Below are 16,301 nucleotides of genomic sequence, written 5' to 3'. Positions count from 1 at the left end.
CGAAGCAAACATTGTTATGTATTATTTAGTTTGAAAACACTTCTTACAAAGCTTAAGAAAATAGTTTTGTATTATTATTCAATTTTACAGTAACTAATTACCTTCTCTTTACTGGCCACATTTTATCTAAAGGCCTTATTTACCGACGTGACGGTCATGCATCTGTATTCTTAGGTTGATGTATTTTATTATACTTTGTGTTTTCCCATTATACCGGCCAGTCTTTTAGAATTTCAGAAAAAAAAAATATATGAAATAAGTTCTTCGATGGTAAGTACGAACAGACTCCTGCACCATTTATGGCTCATTATGTGGCCCAGATTACCGATACGTAATTACGATTTTAAACCTAAACATTTCACACAAAACAAGTCAATGTCATTTCCAGATTTCTTTGTAAGATTAGCTACGTATGTAAAACAACAGCATTCATGTCTACATACTCGTACATACTTACAATATAATATACTGCTATCATGATACAAAAATTGGATGTCCTTCAAAATTCTAGTGAAACGTTAACTCCGTTTAGCAACTAGATAATTAGCAACACTAATTCGAGCATCATTATACCGGCCTTAAAATAGGATTTCATGCACTTTGTTATTTGTTACTTTGAAACTTATGTTCTTATATGCTTATAAGTAATCAGTGGCTGGTCTTCGTACTCGTAGACCTAATTAGTAATGGTATGTTTTCAGTGATTTGGTTAATTGTATGTGCATTAGGTATCTAACTGTGTTTAGCTGCAAATGATGGTAAATTAAAACCCATTATCCTCTTGCATGTTTAGATAACCAACACGGTATAGATAAAGTGTATCCTTGTTTATTTGTGGAATTGGAATGATAACTGAAACAAAAAATTCAGACTATGTCGGTGTTTTGTTTTCAGTATGAGGTGAATGACTATATTATTCGGGGTAAATGGCCAGGCGCCCTGCAGGATCGGAACAAAGCACTTGCATTTCATCCCCGTCTGTCTGGTTATTGACCCGCCTTTAACTTTTATTCAACTAATTGTTTCTACTAGTCTTTTTGGGTAGATATAACAAGGCTAGTGTGAAATTGAATATTACTAATCCATTTGTTCTCAAACGTGCGGGCAGGCAATCAATTAAGACGTCATTTAAACCGTAAAGGCATAAAACTGTTATGCTAGATAACAACACAATAAATGTTGAAATGCGTATAATTGCTCTATCAACAATTTCCTTAAAAGCGATAGCTAATCTCAATAATTGTACGAAATTATAACAAAAAATTCAATCCTGTAGGTACTCTTGATTTCATACCTACCAGAATAACAAGCCATGTCATTGCATAAGTAAACAAAACAAACTTATCATTGATATTTTCTGCACTTCAGGTTCAATAAATATCATGAATGCAGCTAGTTCGTCGTACTCTGTCCTAATCCTACAACATCAATTGTGATATCGGTTAGGTATCAATATGCAGTTTGCAGTGCTATGGGGATAAATATATTAGTCACCTGAGGCTGAGGTACTTAGCTGTGCATCACAGCACAGCATATACCCACGCCTACCTATGAATATGTATTAGATGAACTGTGTAGTATTACGAAAACATTCAGAAAAATGTTGCTCGTAAGCTCTAAGCAAAAGATAACGGCTAATCAGAGATACCTACTGCTTGTAAATTCTACAAGCAGTAGGTATCTCAAAAAATTCCCCTCAATAGGCCCCGGCGAGATTCGAACTCGCGATCTCCTGTTTACTAGACAGGCGCTTTAACCAACTAAGCCACGGCGCCTACAGTGATGCTACTGAATTTCAAGGTATTGTGCTGCGAAATATTTACCTACTTATATTAAACTAATTGGTTTCATTGGACTTGAACGATGATTTACGTAGGTATTTTAGACAATACCTACATTTTAAAGAGAAATCAAATTGTCTTATGAGTGGCTTGCTTAGGACACTATACTTACAAGTAACATTATTTTATTATATTGCATCCCTTTAATAGTATTGCACATGTCAAAGAACAGCATCATACAACTTCAACGGCATCATCATCATGTCAGCTTGCTGCCTGCCACTAGTGAGTGTAAGCACATCTTCAGGACTAACCATCTATGTTTTGACTTAGCATGTTTTTAATTTTTTCCTACATGCTCATCAGATAGCCGACAGGCTGAGCTTATATTGTGCTGGTGAAGTAATGTCGATAAGTTAATAATATTATAAAGTTTGTAACCCGCAGTCTGGCGCCACTTCGGCGGGAGGTCGTCTTCACACACCCTCTGCCGGGGGCAGTTATTTTGGCTCACAGCCAAATACGATCGTATTAGTAACATAAAACATAGGCAACGTTTTGTTTTTTTATTCCTTCTTCACGTGGCTGACGAGAAATATGATCTAAACAAGATATTATGAAAAACAAGGCAAACGTAAGAATGTGTACTTACATGAAACGGATATGTTTTATAATTATTCAACCGGAATATTCAATAAACATCCTAAAATAACATGTTCTTTGAGTTTGGGTATTCGTTGTTTAGTATAACAGTGATATTTGTCGGTTTGTAAATTATGTTAACTACGTAAAAGTCAGGAGCGGGTACCCATATAAGACAGTACATAGGGAAGTATTTAAGGGAGCACATAATGGCAGTACATCATAAGGAGTATAAGTAGTAATAGGGAGAACTTAAAAAGAAGAAATATGTGTGACGTCGCATTGCTGTGGGCATGCCGACAGTGACTGCCCATTAACGGTAGATCCCCGACTGCTACGAGTATAAGGGGTTATGACTATTTAATAATTTTTCAAAAATCTATAGGTATCTACATTAAGAATCATTTTTTTTTTACTCCAAAGTACCAGTGGTTTACAAGAAGCGACTGACCTCCTCAAACCTGGTTACCCGGGCAACCCAATACCCCTAGGTAGAACTGGGGCCCGATTCTCCTGAGTTAATAATGTCAAAATTTAATAGAAATCGAATCGCAATAGCAGTTTTAACCATATCGGGCATTCTGCTACTAATATAAGACCAATCGTATTCCAACGACATTCGATTGGTTTGCTATTTTGGTGATTTTGGTCTATACGGTAGTTTAATTTAACGGTGTATTCGAGCTATTTGTAATGTGGATAATTTAACATCATGCAAACCGCTTTTCAAACAGCAAAAAATTCTAACATTTGCATGCATTTATATAGAGGAAGTTTGCAAATTTACAAAATTGTATGAACATATGTTTAAGAAACTTGGTGATGATTGCACATTTAACTGTAGATTCCCAAAGAAATTAAATTTACCATTTATGAGAACCGAGTTGTACCGTAGAAATTGTTACCCAATGTGCATTCGAATATACAATAAGCTACCATCTCGCATTAAAGACCTACCAATGAATAAATTTAAGAGGTCCCTCAGAAATTGGCTTATTGATAAATGTTTTTATACAATCAAAGAGTACCTAGAGGAGAAATAGTTTTAATGTAAAATGATTGTAGGTACTTTTTTAGCTATAAGATTATAGAACTTGAAATATTTGCATGACTAATTATAAGTCGAATATAGTGAACCATATTTTTTTTTTTATTGTATCGACCATCATATTGTACCTATATTCTGGCAAATAAATAAATTTCATTTCATTTCATAATCTACAATCATATTGCAATCGTAAATGACTCCTTATTGAATGACTGGAATGCCACATACGCTTCAATTGTAATTGAGTCGTGATTGAATCGCAGTCGAATGTGAATCGTATGTTGCTTAAGTAAAATTAAGAGAATCGGGCTTTTGGTTGTTTAAACAAATGGCATTGAAATATTTCTACCAAGACTTACTGGCTGACTACCCGTAACGAGTGCCAGAGATGTTCAATGACAGCCTACAGTTTTTCATGCACGCCGAAACAAAACCGTGGTTCTGCCATTTTATAAAATACCCCAAACAGGTTATTTCAGTCCTGTGCAGAATACGGATAGGTCATTGTTGCACTCCGGTCTTTTTGCGCAAAATTCGGGTGCAGGATTCATCCATCTGCGAGTGCGGACTGGATGAGGGTACCCTGGACCATATATTTTTTAACTGCCCTAATAACTCCTCTTTGGATTTATATGGTCGTCTCCAAAAACTCAAAATTCCTCTCCCTATTAATTTCCGTTCCCTCTTATCACACTCCTGCTCCAGTTGCTGCTAATGTCTATACATCGAAACAACAATTATAAACTGTGGCCTATTTTTAGGCCACAGTTAGGTTGTGGTATATGTTATATGTTACTAACATTTTGTTGTTATTTTCGTATATGTAAATGTATTTCTGTTTGTTTCAGTATGGTTTCAGTGTCGACCTACTAACAAGTTAAGCCATGTATTCACTGGGAAACAATGTTTCAGATACACAGTTTCTGAAACATCACAGAAAAAAGTTACAGAAGATCGGCTACAACAGCATCTTTAATTCCCTTTTTTTTTTTGTTTTTTTAATCATAAGCACGACTTGCTTCTCATTTCACTTGTCATTGGCAGAATCGTCGACATTGATATCGACACGGATTGCCATAAATAAAAATAGAATAGAATAGATTTTGATGTACAAGATATATTATGTACTTGCCTGTATCGAACCCACACTCATACTCGAGAGGTTGGGTTCTTTACCTAAAGTCCCACAAGTCCTGAAACTTATTTTGTTTCCAGCATAAGTTTGTTTGAGTGTTGGTGCAAGCACACAACTTTGTTTGACCCTTTGACCCCACAAGTGACAGGAAAGAACTGACTGATCACCATTATTATGTTAAAGCCCGGTTTCCACCGCGAGCGGAACGGACCCATTAATGACTTCGTTAAACTCGCGAACGCAAACTGCATACTTGTATTTCCACAAACAAATAGTAGGACGGAAAGAGCCGAGCGTGTAGAAAGAGTAGAAATGAGCTCGCTCAGTTCTAGGGGGCGGAGCGGAGTACTTACGGACTCCGCTCAACTCGCAATTACAATTTACATAGTAGCGTTTCCACACAGAAAGTCACTCGATAACATCGCAACAACACGACCACACACAACCAGCTCAAAACTTCAACTGAACTCGTTCTCTGTGGAAATTATCTATTCGTTTTTCATTTCTCATTTTCCGTTCAGCTCAGTCCGCTCATTTCTCTATCTGAGTTTCATTTTGCAGTGGAAATCAAATTACCAACTCTTCGTTGGTGGAAACGCAAACCTCTTTCATTAAAAAGGAGTCCGTTCCGCCTAACCATTTTCCACACATTACCCTTTTGCAGTGGAAACCGGGCTTTATGTTTACAAAGCTGGTCATTTTGTTGTGAAGGCGAATCATTTTAACACTACTCAGGACAACCTAATTAACCCTATTTTCCCTGTTTTATGTTACTAATCCTATTTCTTGGAGGCGCCGAAAACACCTCCAAGAAATAGGATTGCCTCGCAGGTTTATTGGGACGAAGCCCAAGCTGGATTTCTGGCAAATATCTTCCCAGGGACAGGAAGATAGGACATTTTAGGATGTTAGGAGCACATGCATACTTACTAATAAAAATAGATGACAGAAAATAATATAGAACAATAACTTCTTGTATCTAAATAGCTTCTTGTATACCACCCAGGCCGGGCGTTAGTGATTTTGCACATGAAATGTTATCAATAAATAAAAGCAAATATTCGGTCATAATATTTTTATTCGCATATAATATTAATTGATTATGATACATGGAGCGCTAACCCGCGTCGATCGGCAGACGCGCCGAACGGCACTCGGTAGTCTGTGCTCCAAATTATATTTATTATTCGGTTACATCGCATCGACATTTGCTCTGCAAAATCCGTAGCTACATATTCACTAATGAGAGGTCTCGAGGCAGCATCGGACAAGGACGCGCGGTCCCCGGGGAACTCCGGTCGTCGCAGCGGAGCCGCCGACCGGTCGCGTCCATATATACTTAAATATAACAGTCAAGGAGTCGGATGGCCGTCCGATCGACATATTTACATACGAACAGAACGCGCCGCGCATCGTCGCGGCCGACTCGGCGGCGGCCGAGGGGCCACCGCGAGTCGAACGGCTCAGAATCACTTCCATAATTTACGTCCTAATTAAAATACCGAAAATCTAAAGTCGGCGACGTCGAATAGCGTACGCCGCGCGCGGGATCTGCGCGCGAGTCTCCGTGCGGCGCACGGGGCGGCGGGTCCGGGGCGGGCCGCGCGCCCTTCACTCCGCCTTCACCTCGGCCGGCGCCGCCTCCGCCGCCGCCGCGTCGCCGTCCTCCGCGCCCGCCGCCGCGTCGCCGCCGTCCGGCGCGCGCTCGCCGCCGCCGCCGTCTGCGCACACAACACACGGTGAGGAGCGAGGCGAGGGCCGCCACACACGCTAGGGAGGGTACTAACTGCGCTGCTGCTGGTGGTAGTAGAGGTTGGGGCGCGGCGGCTGGTGCGCGTGGTGCGGGCGCGGCGCGGGCGCGGCGGGCGGCGCGCGGTACAGCGGCAGCGCGGGCGCGTGCGGCCGCTGCCCGATGGGCGCGGGGTAGCGCGGCGCCACCATGCCGCCGCGACCCATGCCGCCCCCTCCGCCGCCGCCTCCGCATCGCCCGTTGTTTCCACCGCTCACCATCTGACGCACAATCAATCAATATATTATCATCCTCGTCAGGGTCTTTCCACTATTTGGTTTCGGTATAATAATGCTTCCTTTTGGACAAAAAAAAATAGATATGTTTATACAGTGCATATTTAAATACATTCAAGAATGTCGTGATAACTAACCTGTTGCTGGTGGTGTTGATGCGGAGTGTGAGCAGGTGGCGGGTGCGGAGGCGGTGCGTGGTACTTGTGTTGCGGAGGCGAGTGCGGTGGCTTCTGCGGCTTGGCGGCGCCCTTGGGCGTCGGCGAGGCGGCCTCGCACAGTGGCGCGAAGCCATTGGCGTGCTCGTGTAGTGGGCTCTTTAGCTGCTGCGGCGGCGGCCGAGGCTGCGGCGGGGCGTACTGTTGTTGCAACGGTGCTCGATATTGTTGCTGTAAAGTTTCATCGATAAGTATAGCCTTCAATAACATTTTAATCGTGCAAATGCATGAAAATTGTACAACATCCTGCATCCGACACTCGATTAATTGTCTCACGGAATTAACGTTCATTTTTTCCTAGCATTTTAAAGAGTACTATTGCCGCCGCCAAGGGACTCCCATTAGACATTACGCAAAGTGCCATGATAGGAAATCCATTCGATACATTTGAAACAATAGAATTTATGTCGTATTTGTGCGGCATAAGTTTGATAAAAGTAGGTAGATCGCAGTACCTGCATCTGCTGAACGGCGGCGGCGACCTGCAGCTGCGAGGACAGGAACTGCGAGCCGAAGGCCGTGGACTGCGCGGGCTGCGTGAACTGCAGCGGGTAGGTGGGCGCGGGCGCGGCGGGCGGCTGGTAGGGCGAGTAGTACGAGCTGGCGGGCGGCGCGGGCCGCGGCAGCAGCCCCGGCAGCGAGTAGGGCGCCTCGCCCACCGGCGCCGAGTAGCCCAGGTACTGCTGCTGGTACGTGCTCACGCCGCCCACGCCTCCGACGCCGCCACCTTTGCTGCCTGCAAATGTATCACATTTTTACAACTCCATATAAATTTCCAGCAGAGCATGTGGGTGTCGAGTCTTATTTTATCATTTATAGATTATTCGTTTTGTATTGAAATATAAATCATCTTTATGATTCAGCCATTTTGAGAAAAGGATATGTACCATTACGTTTGTATATCAGAATTCATTTCTGTTTTCTCATTTGTGAGATGTTATACGCACCAATAGCGCCTATTTGTTGAGTGGAAGGCTTGACAGTGGCTGACATGAGAGAATTAGAAGTGCTCGAGATTAGAACAGTACTGGGACTATTACCCAGTTGGCCCGACTGGCCGAATGCTGCACCACCACCAGCGGCTGCGGCCTGGACATGGGATGAAACAAAATGTTATTAATATTAAGTACAAAATAAATTAACAAATAATACAGCTTTAATGTATTTTAGTTTAAATGTAGTTAGTTTTATCTTTAGAAATAACTAGTTACATATTAAACAATGCGCTTACCATGCGGTACTGATTAGGAAGGCTCTGGAACATGTCAGGGGGAGGTTGGTAGTTATAAGGCGCGGCCGAACCGGCGCCATATGGTGTGCCGGGGAAACCGCCGAACTGACCACGACTTTGGTCAAGAAATGCGCCGTACAACCCGCTCTGCTGCGGCATCTGTTGCGACGAGCTTAGCAGCTGTTGGGAAGAATTGAACATAACGGCGGGTGGTGACGGCACTGACAGGCTTCCGTACCCGCCTTGGTATCCCACGTGGTTGTAATGCTGGGGTGGCGGCGACTGTAGTTGTTGCGTCGGTTTCACTTTGCAAACGTTAGGTGGGGCAGTCTCCGTATTGTTTTCCTCAAAACCAGCGAACTGTATATCTTCTGTGCCTTCAGCCACTGCAGGCATTTCCCAAACCTTCTTAACACTGGCGATTTTTAAATTGAGATCAGCTGCCAGAGGAGAAATAGTGTTTGATGTGCTCATGTGTACGCCGCGTGGCAAGCCGAGAGACTTCGCAGATTTGTCTTCTGTTAGTTGTCCAAGGTCAGAATCAAATGCAAAATCTAATTTCATATCAGATGAATCTTCTGGTTTTTGTGATGTATCAAAAGACATTTGTAGACCCAAACTAGCAGCATCAGCATCACTTACTACCGGTCTGTCGGATATAAGTTCCTGTATCGATCTAGGACGAGGTCTAACTTCGCCATTGAATGTTAGGGATCGATTTTCTAATTCTGTATTTATTTCCTCAGCTTGTGTTTTGGGAATAGTAGTATTAATTTGATATTTTTGTTGTAAGGTCTCATCGGGTGTAGTAGTTTTATAATTTGTATTTTCAAATATAATAGTCTCAACAGGGGGAGTAGCTCCATCTAACACGCCACTTTTGTCAGCCGCAATAGCACAGGGCGGCTGGGGAGCGGTTTTATTTTCTACTGGTGTGTCTCCGGGCGTACTCCGTTGACTGGATTGAGCAGATTTCATCTCTACAGTTTCTGCAGGTTCTTCCACATTGCCGCCACGTAGTGTTTGTGAAATTGGCTTGTCCCAGGCGTTGACGGGGGGCGGCGGAGGTGCCGCGCCGGTGTCAGGGCCGAAACCAGATACTAATCCCATTTGCTGCTTTTGTCGTTGTTTAACAAAACGAGGCGCCAAGTTGGCTTGACGAGGCCGATCATATTGAGAATTAGATTTGCTGGAAACTGGAGCAGAACCACGTGGATTGGACTTATCATTGGGATTTCTAGTTGTCGACCCATTCCTACCACCACCTTGATTTGAATGAGATCTAGGTTGTTTTGCTGTATGCTGGTGGATTTCCTCTTTGGAAGGGCCTCTCGTATCTTTAGAATTCTTTTTGTTCCTTACCTCCTGGAAACCGTCATCAACAACTTCATCATCTTTTTTGGCAGAAGTAAGTTTGAGATCTGTCATAGCCTCTGTAATATCACCAGTTTTATTATCAGTCGCAGGGTCTTTTTTGGTAGGCTGAGAGTTGCGTCCATTGTTTTGACGACTTCCAGAATTCTGATTACGCCCTCCTTGACCTTTTTGAGATTGACCAGATGACCTTCCCGCGACAGAACGGCGGCGGCTTGATGTGCCACCACCTTCGGAATGTTCAGACGTTGTTTCCCAGTTTTCATCCTCTCCACTCATCGGCCCCGTACCTTTCGGGCGTCGATCACGACCCCTTCCTGTTGATGAACCAGTTCTAGACTTATTATTTCCCTTCATTTTGTCATCAAGTTGAGCATTATCTTTCATTTCATCATTATCTTTAACAGCTCTATTAGCCTGGCTAAATGGACTCTTAGTGTTGGGGGGTCCATAACCAGTGACTCTTTTGGCAGGCGCGGGTGGCCGAGAAGTACCTTGGAATCCTCCACGACCCCTTCGAGATGGTTGTCCACGAGGTGCGAATGGTTCCCGGTTTTCCATGCCATCGGTTACAGCAGTAGGTTGATCCATTGTTGGAGGTCGATTAACATCGTCAGACTTATCGTGAGAATTCTTTGGACCACGGGGACTACGAGGTGCTCTACGCCGCTCTTTGCGTTCTGTATTAGGGGCACCATCGGTGGACCCATCGGATTCACTCGCTCTATTGTTGGATCGTGAGCTACGATGAGATCGTCGTCTTGGTCCCCACCCTCTGTTATAAACAGCATATCCACCTCCACCATAACCTCTACTTTTCTTCTCAGATCCTGACCCACTTGATTTTCGTTCTACTGGTTCTTTAGGAGGAATCTTATTGAGCTGCTCATTGCTGACCCTTTCGTTTTTCTTATCTTCAGGTCGTTTTTGGGTAGCTGCACTAACATGAAGAGATTCTGCAGAGTATGTTTCATTAACTTTGATTCCAGCTAAGCTTGATGGGTCAGTACTAGACTTGGAAGCTATTGATTCAGATTCTGAATATTCTTTTTCAGACTTTTGAGATGAAAACATAGGCTTAGCTATATTCTGTTGCGTTATTGGTTCCGCAGGGGTTTGTTTTTGTGTCTGGGAAATGTTGGTCAACGTTTCTGTAGGGCTGTGATGTTTAGTAACAGTTGGCGTCGGTGCAGATTTAGATTGGTTATCAGAAAAGGATTGAGGTTGGCTCACAGATACTTGTGACTGAAAGCTTGATTGAGGTGGTTGTTGATTTTGGCCAAAGTTTTGAACATTAACTGCATGGTTATTTGGGCCTTTTTGAATTTGAGGTTGAAGTGATGGTACATTTGTTATAATACTTGATGCGGGCTGTGACTGTTGAAGCGAATGAGTAGGATGAGATTGTTGAGAGCTGCGCTTTGTTTCATCAGTCACACCGTCGCGGTCAAGAATTTCTTTAGGGATAGAATCTTCCTTTGTTGGTAATTTTTCTACTGATAACTTTGTATGGTTGGAATTATTAGGTTCCTCTTGGGTAACTTCAGCCCAAGATGTTTTGCCAAAATCTCTTTCAGTGGATTCTCTTCGTGATAAACTCGCGGGAGGAGTATTGCGTCGTTCAGGAGCAAGAGTCTGAGATGACGACTCGACGGATGCGAAAGGCTCAGCGATTCCTATGCTCTTTCGTTCAAATACTTCTGTTAGTTTATCAGCAGCAGTACGACTGCTAGGTTCAATAGAGGTATCTATTGTTTTTTTATCAGATTCATTCCTCCTATCTTTATAGTCACTATATGAATCTTTCGAATTAGATCTGTCCAATTCACGGCCAGATCTTTCGTAATCTTGCATTTCAGACCGCCATTGCGGCCCAGGTCCATCTTTTTGATCTCTTCTAAAGTCATCTTCACGGTCCGAATAGTCCCTGAAAATATAAATATTATATTCATGTTAATCTATTCCCGAAGCAAAAAGAAAATACTTATGTGTGAAAGTTTTCTAGCTTACCGTGAGTAAGAACGGCGGCCATTGTGCGGTGCATGTCGTGGTGCATTGTAGGACGGCGGTTCTTGACGTCTTGGCGCTGGTTTTCCGGCAAACGCCCAGCCTTTATGATCGTCTTGTTGTCTATTCTGCTGCTGCTTTAAAAATCGCGGTGGTATATTCGCTTGGAACGTTTTAGAAAATGCTGGATTTGTTTGGTCACGGTCACGACCGTAGTCACGATCCCTTTCTCTAAAGTCACGATCGCGGTCGCGATCTCTCTCTCGATCGTTTCGCTCCCTGTCAACACGATCGCGATCGCGGTCTCTGTCCGTGCGGTCTCGTTCCCTATCAAACCTGTCGCGGTCAATGCGATCTCTATTATCAGTGCGGTCCCGGTTGTCATTGCGATCTCGATCTCGTGTTTCCATCCTTTCTTTATCACTTTCAGTTCTATCTCTATTCTCGACTCGACTTCTATTATCTAACCTGTCACGCTCACGGTCTCGCTCTCTATCACGGTCGCGGTCACGCTCGCGATCACGTTCACGATCACGTTCGCGGTCTCGGTCGCGATCACGTTCGCGATCACGATCACGGTCTCGTACGTCTCGATCTCGGTTATCGTAGCGATCCCGGTTGTCTAAGCGATCGCGGTCCCTGCTTTCAACTCGATCTTTTTCTCTGTCACGCAGATCGTTACGCTCCTTGTCTCTAATGTCCATTCGATCTCTATTATCGGCGCGGTCCCGGTCCCTATTATCACCCCTGTCTTTCTCCCTTGCGTCCTGCTCTCTATCTCTATTATCGTTGCGGTCTCGGTCGACTACCCTGTCCATACGATCGCGCGCATCCTTGGGCTGCAGGGGTGCAGGAGCGTCCCGGAGCTGACGCCGCTGCTCTTCCTCCTTGCGTTGCCTAGCGCGGGCGACGGCTTGAGCTACTTCATTACTCTGCTTTTGCCGACGTTCTGCCCAAAGTTGGTCCTCGTCTCCGGGTTCATGAAGCTTTGGATCGGCGCGCTCGTTGTCGACGCTCGCACGATTTCCGGCGCTTCTACCGTGCCCTTTGTTAGGGGCTGACGATTCGCCGTCAGAGAAGTCCAGCTTCTGACTGTAATGACAAATAAATATCAATTTGGTGGCAGATCCAAGAAAAGTGATAACAGGTGTCGATCGAGTAGCGAGGCTACTCACTCATAGTCGATGTCGTCCTGCTGCGCCCAGCCGGCGTCGCGGGAGATGTCATCGAGTGAGGAGATTTGATCGTCGCGCAGGATCGGGCGCGCGGTGAGCACCTCGACGGCGCGCGGCGTGGCGGGCGCGCGGGCCGGCGCCGGCCGCGAGCCCCCGCCGCCGCCGCCGCGGCTCTCGCGCAGGGCGCCCAGCGTGCCCAGCCCGAGCCCGCCACCACTGCTACCTTTCATCTGTGCATACGAGTTTACATTATTTTGTAGACTTTGCTTAGAATAGAAATATTTTCTAAAAATGACTTCATTCTCGCATTCTGCGACAGTTAGGCTGATGCATTTTATTTTAAAATAAATAATTAATACATATCAGAATTAATGTTTTTAATACGTACGAAGGATGGCAAAATCGATCTTGGGAGGCAGGCAGGACTCTGTTGTGAGGCAGGCGCGGAGGCGGGCCCGGCGGCGGCGGACGACGCGGCTTCCTGGCGGACGCCCGCCGTGCCACCGCACGTCCAGCTGCCTTCCGCTGCAACAAGATCATTTGAAAAGGTAAAGCATGGGATAGCTTTATAAAAACCTGGACCTTTCTAATTACTAAACATTTAGCCAACTACTACATAATATGAAACTTACTTTGTGGTCTGAGTTGTGGTTGTGGTGTTGCATGTTCTGACGACCGATGTGAAGGTTGGGCAGCTGCCTCCAATGATGGGAACTCTGTGCGGAAGTGTGGGGATGATGGAGGTGGAAGTGCCACCCATCCGCCGGGTCCAGTACCAGCAACCACACTGCTGTTCGACGTCGTTGACTAAAGAAATATACTTATTACTGACACACCTATTATAACAGTAAAGTAATTATAAATAAGGACTTGGATGATCCTAATTTTAAAAAAAATATACTACATGGACTTAATAGTGACAACAATGATTATTTACAGCAGTCAATGACCTTTCATGATAACAAACTTTCAACAATAACAACAAGGTAAAAAATTCTAATCATACCACCTGAGGCAACACTATTCCTTTGTTTAGCAAACTCTAAACAAAATGCAAAACAATAAAAATGACTTACTGTAGTTTGAGAGGTACATGTTGAGGTTGTAGATACAGTTGTAGCAACAGCAGAAATAGAGCTGAAAATAAATTGATTACTTCAGTGAGTACACATCAAAAGGTCAAAAACCCCATCACTGAATCATTCACCTCAGAAGTATAGAATAATTTACATTCTATAAATATGAGATCAATGCAGATTCATGTCCTTGACAATACAATATTGACACATTAAACATCTAAATCACATATAAAATCATTAACCTCAAATATACTTGTAAAATATAGGTTACTAAATAGAAAGATAAAATGGATAAAGCTACTACTTACTTTGTGTTAGGATCTTGACCAGTTTCAGTTTTCAAAGAAGGCAAGTTGGCAGGTGGACGCCTAGCTGAAGGTACTTTTCCAAGACTTTGCATTCCATGTTTGCGGCTTAGTTGAGATTTTACTGAGGACGGCTCTGAATTCTCGTTCTGTAATTATTATTTCATTTATTTATTAATTATTCTTTAAATTTTACAATTTTGGTTTCAGCTATTGGTTGTTACAATATCAAAAGTTAGTGTTTCATATAATTACTACTACACCACAGGATTTTATTATATTTCCTACCAATCTTTTGCAAATCTTTGAAACAAGGTCATTGTCTATTTCACTGTTGCAACTAGACAGGCACCAAGGTAGCTGAAGGTCAATTTATTCAACTGTGACTGACTACTACAATTATATAGCTGCCTTGTAGTGTTACTTGGAACAAAGCTAATCTACTTCAAACTGATTTTAAAGGTCTTATTTTAAACATTAATGTATAAAGCTGTTCCTGTTATAAATCTACATACAGGCAGAACTGCAAATAACTCTTTTATAATTAGGTCATGAGGGTTGCAATAGTGGGCGTGTACAGGGAGTCTCACAATACTTAGAGCAAAAAAACGAAGCAGTATCGTCGGTACTCACCCTGCTGGCGCAATACAAGCTATTGATGTCCAACTTCTGATATTTTTGCTTGCCGGACGTCGGCTTGCTCTGCGCCGTAGTGCCTCCGCCGCCCGGCGTCGAGAGTGCAGACATGCTGCGATGTACACACCATCAGGAGGTCACCCTCGCACCGACCACCAGCTGCAATAAGCCAAACTCTCACTCTAGAGGCCACACTTTAAATGCAACTCACTGCAATCACAAGCAACTAGCCACGACCAAAGACAATCGTCCTTTCATGTAATCTGTTCCAATCCGATACTAGTATTAACAAGAAATATTCATACTATTTCCGAGCACTAAATATTAATTACACTATTGAATACGATCACTAAAACACATAACACTTTCACTGCACTGATAGAACAATAAGTTGGAGCCCTGCCCTCAGACATTTATTGACGTGTTACATCCGTCTGATGAACGCTGGATCGATGACTCCTATAATTTCACTTACTTTTTTGTTACACTTATTTGCCCGTTATTCTTTTATGACTTTCTGCAATCTAGCTCAAAATAACGGTACTAACAGAATTGAAGGAAAAGAACGGTAAATAAACTAATTTTTATCTTTCTAGAAAACAATAAAAGCAAAATACAATAATACCTTGGTCCGTTACACTTGGTATCACGGAATAAAAATTATCTAAGCTCGATTGCTAATTTCTTAAAGAAGATTACTTTAGATTTAAACTATAATCTACGCTACCAAAAACTTATATCACTTTATTTTAAGATGGCGTCTCCAAAAGACGATCTCCTTCCTTTTTACAATCAATAGCGTGACGTCACAAAGACGCGACACAGCGCACTCTGGCGGATAAACAGACAGTTAATCGCAATTATTGCTAGCTTAATAAATATTTTGTTTTTACAGCCATATTGTAAAAAATTAAATACGCAAGAACATTACATATTCTAATCCTAATTGCACCATTTACTTAACAAAGATTACAACAAAAACTTTCATAAAGCTTACTGAATCCATGTGTTACACATTTAAATCGAAACATTAATATCTTGGGCGCACTGTGAGATTTAATTTTAGGGCTCGGATACACGAGCAGGAGATCACAAGCGAGGATTCAGATATTGTTGAAGCAGACACCGTATAGCGAAAAACGTGTTTTTTTGTAATAGCTTCTATAAACACATTTTCCTTGAAATTACTTAGCTGTCCCTTTCACATCTACTTTCAGCTCGCAAGATTTAATGTTGTACCTGGGACTAAACCGTTCTTTTAATGACCTCTGTCTACATTCAATGCAAATAAAGACATCCCATTATAATGTTATTTAGGCCCAACATAAATGGCACTTTTTGTTAAAACACCTGTTTAGTATGATTTTGATGTTATTTAACCTACCGATTACTTAAACGACTGTCGGTGAAATTGCCGCTTAAAATTATTTTTATTTTTTCAATAAAACCCTTGTTTTATTTACAATACATGTGAGATATCATGTCTATTTTTGATCGGTTAATTCGATTTTCACCTCTGCATTACTCCTCTCTATATGTTTGCAATCGAGTTGTTAAATTATTTTACTATTGTACCCACATCTGTTATAGTAGAGATATCGAGTGTTATATACTTCGTAGTTCTAGTTCTATCTTCATTCACGCCTGC

The 16,301-nt window shown here is 42.7% G+C and overlaps 1 protein-coding gene and 1 non-coding gene across 6 annotated transcripts; both read right to left on the bottom strand.

The window, feature by feature from the left end:
- Positions 1-1,701: 1,701 nt before the first annotated feature.
- Trnat-agu (transfer RNA threonine (anticodon AGU)) lies at positions 1,702-1,775 on the bottom strand. Its single transcript has one exon. It is a non-coding gene; the product is annotated as a tRNA-Thr (tRNA).
- A 3,891-nt stretch (positions 1,776-5,666) lies between these two features.
- Positions 5,667-15,477, bottom strand: LOC110374450 (protein PRRC2C). Of its 5 annotated transcripts, none has more exons than XM_049842465.2 (14): positions 15,279-15,477; positions 14,651-14,812; positions 14,021-14,166; positions 13,710-13,770; positions 13,266-13,440; positions 13,022-13,161; positions 12,634-12,863; positions 11,462-12,550; positions 8,078-11,378; positions 7,887-7,935; positions 7,302-7,582; positions 6,769-7,017; positions 6,394-6,616; positions 5,667-6,327 (listed from the first exon to the last, which is right to left on the bottom strand). In XM_049842465.2, exons 2-14 carry the CDS (start codon positions 14,762-14,764, stop codon positions 6,218-6,220), a joined length of 6,168 nt encoding a protein of 2,055 aa, XP_049698422.2. In that variant the 5' UTR covers positions 14,765-14,812; positions 15,279-15,477; the 3' UTR covers positions 5,667-6,217. The 5 variants fall into 5 exon arrangements, with proteins under 5 accessions (XP_049698422.2, XP_049698418.2, XP_049698421.2 ...); XM_049842461.2 differs by having other exon boundaries at positions 7,794-7,935; positions 15,279-15,476; XM_049842464.2 differs by having other exon boundaries at positions 7,794-7,935; positions 13,022-13,158; positions 15,279-15,476.
- Between the last annotated feature and the right edge of the window lie 824 nt (positions 15,478-16,301).

Source organism: Helicoverpa armigera, chromosome 5 (assembly GCF_030705265.1).
Source record: "Helicoverpa armigera isolate CAAS_96S chromosome 5, ASM3070526v1, whole genome shotgun sequence".
Lineage (NCBI taxonomy): Eukaryota > Metazoa > Arthropoda > Insecta > Lepidoptera > Noctuidae > Helicoverpa > Helicoverpa armigera.
This window is presented reverse-complemented; position numbering and strand designations above follow the sequence as displayed.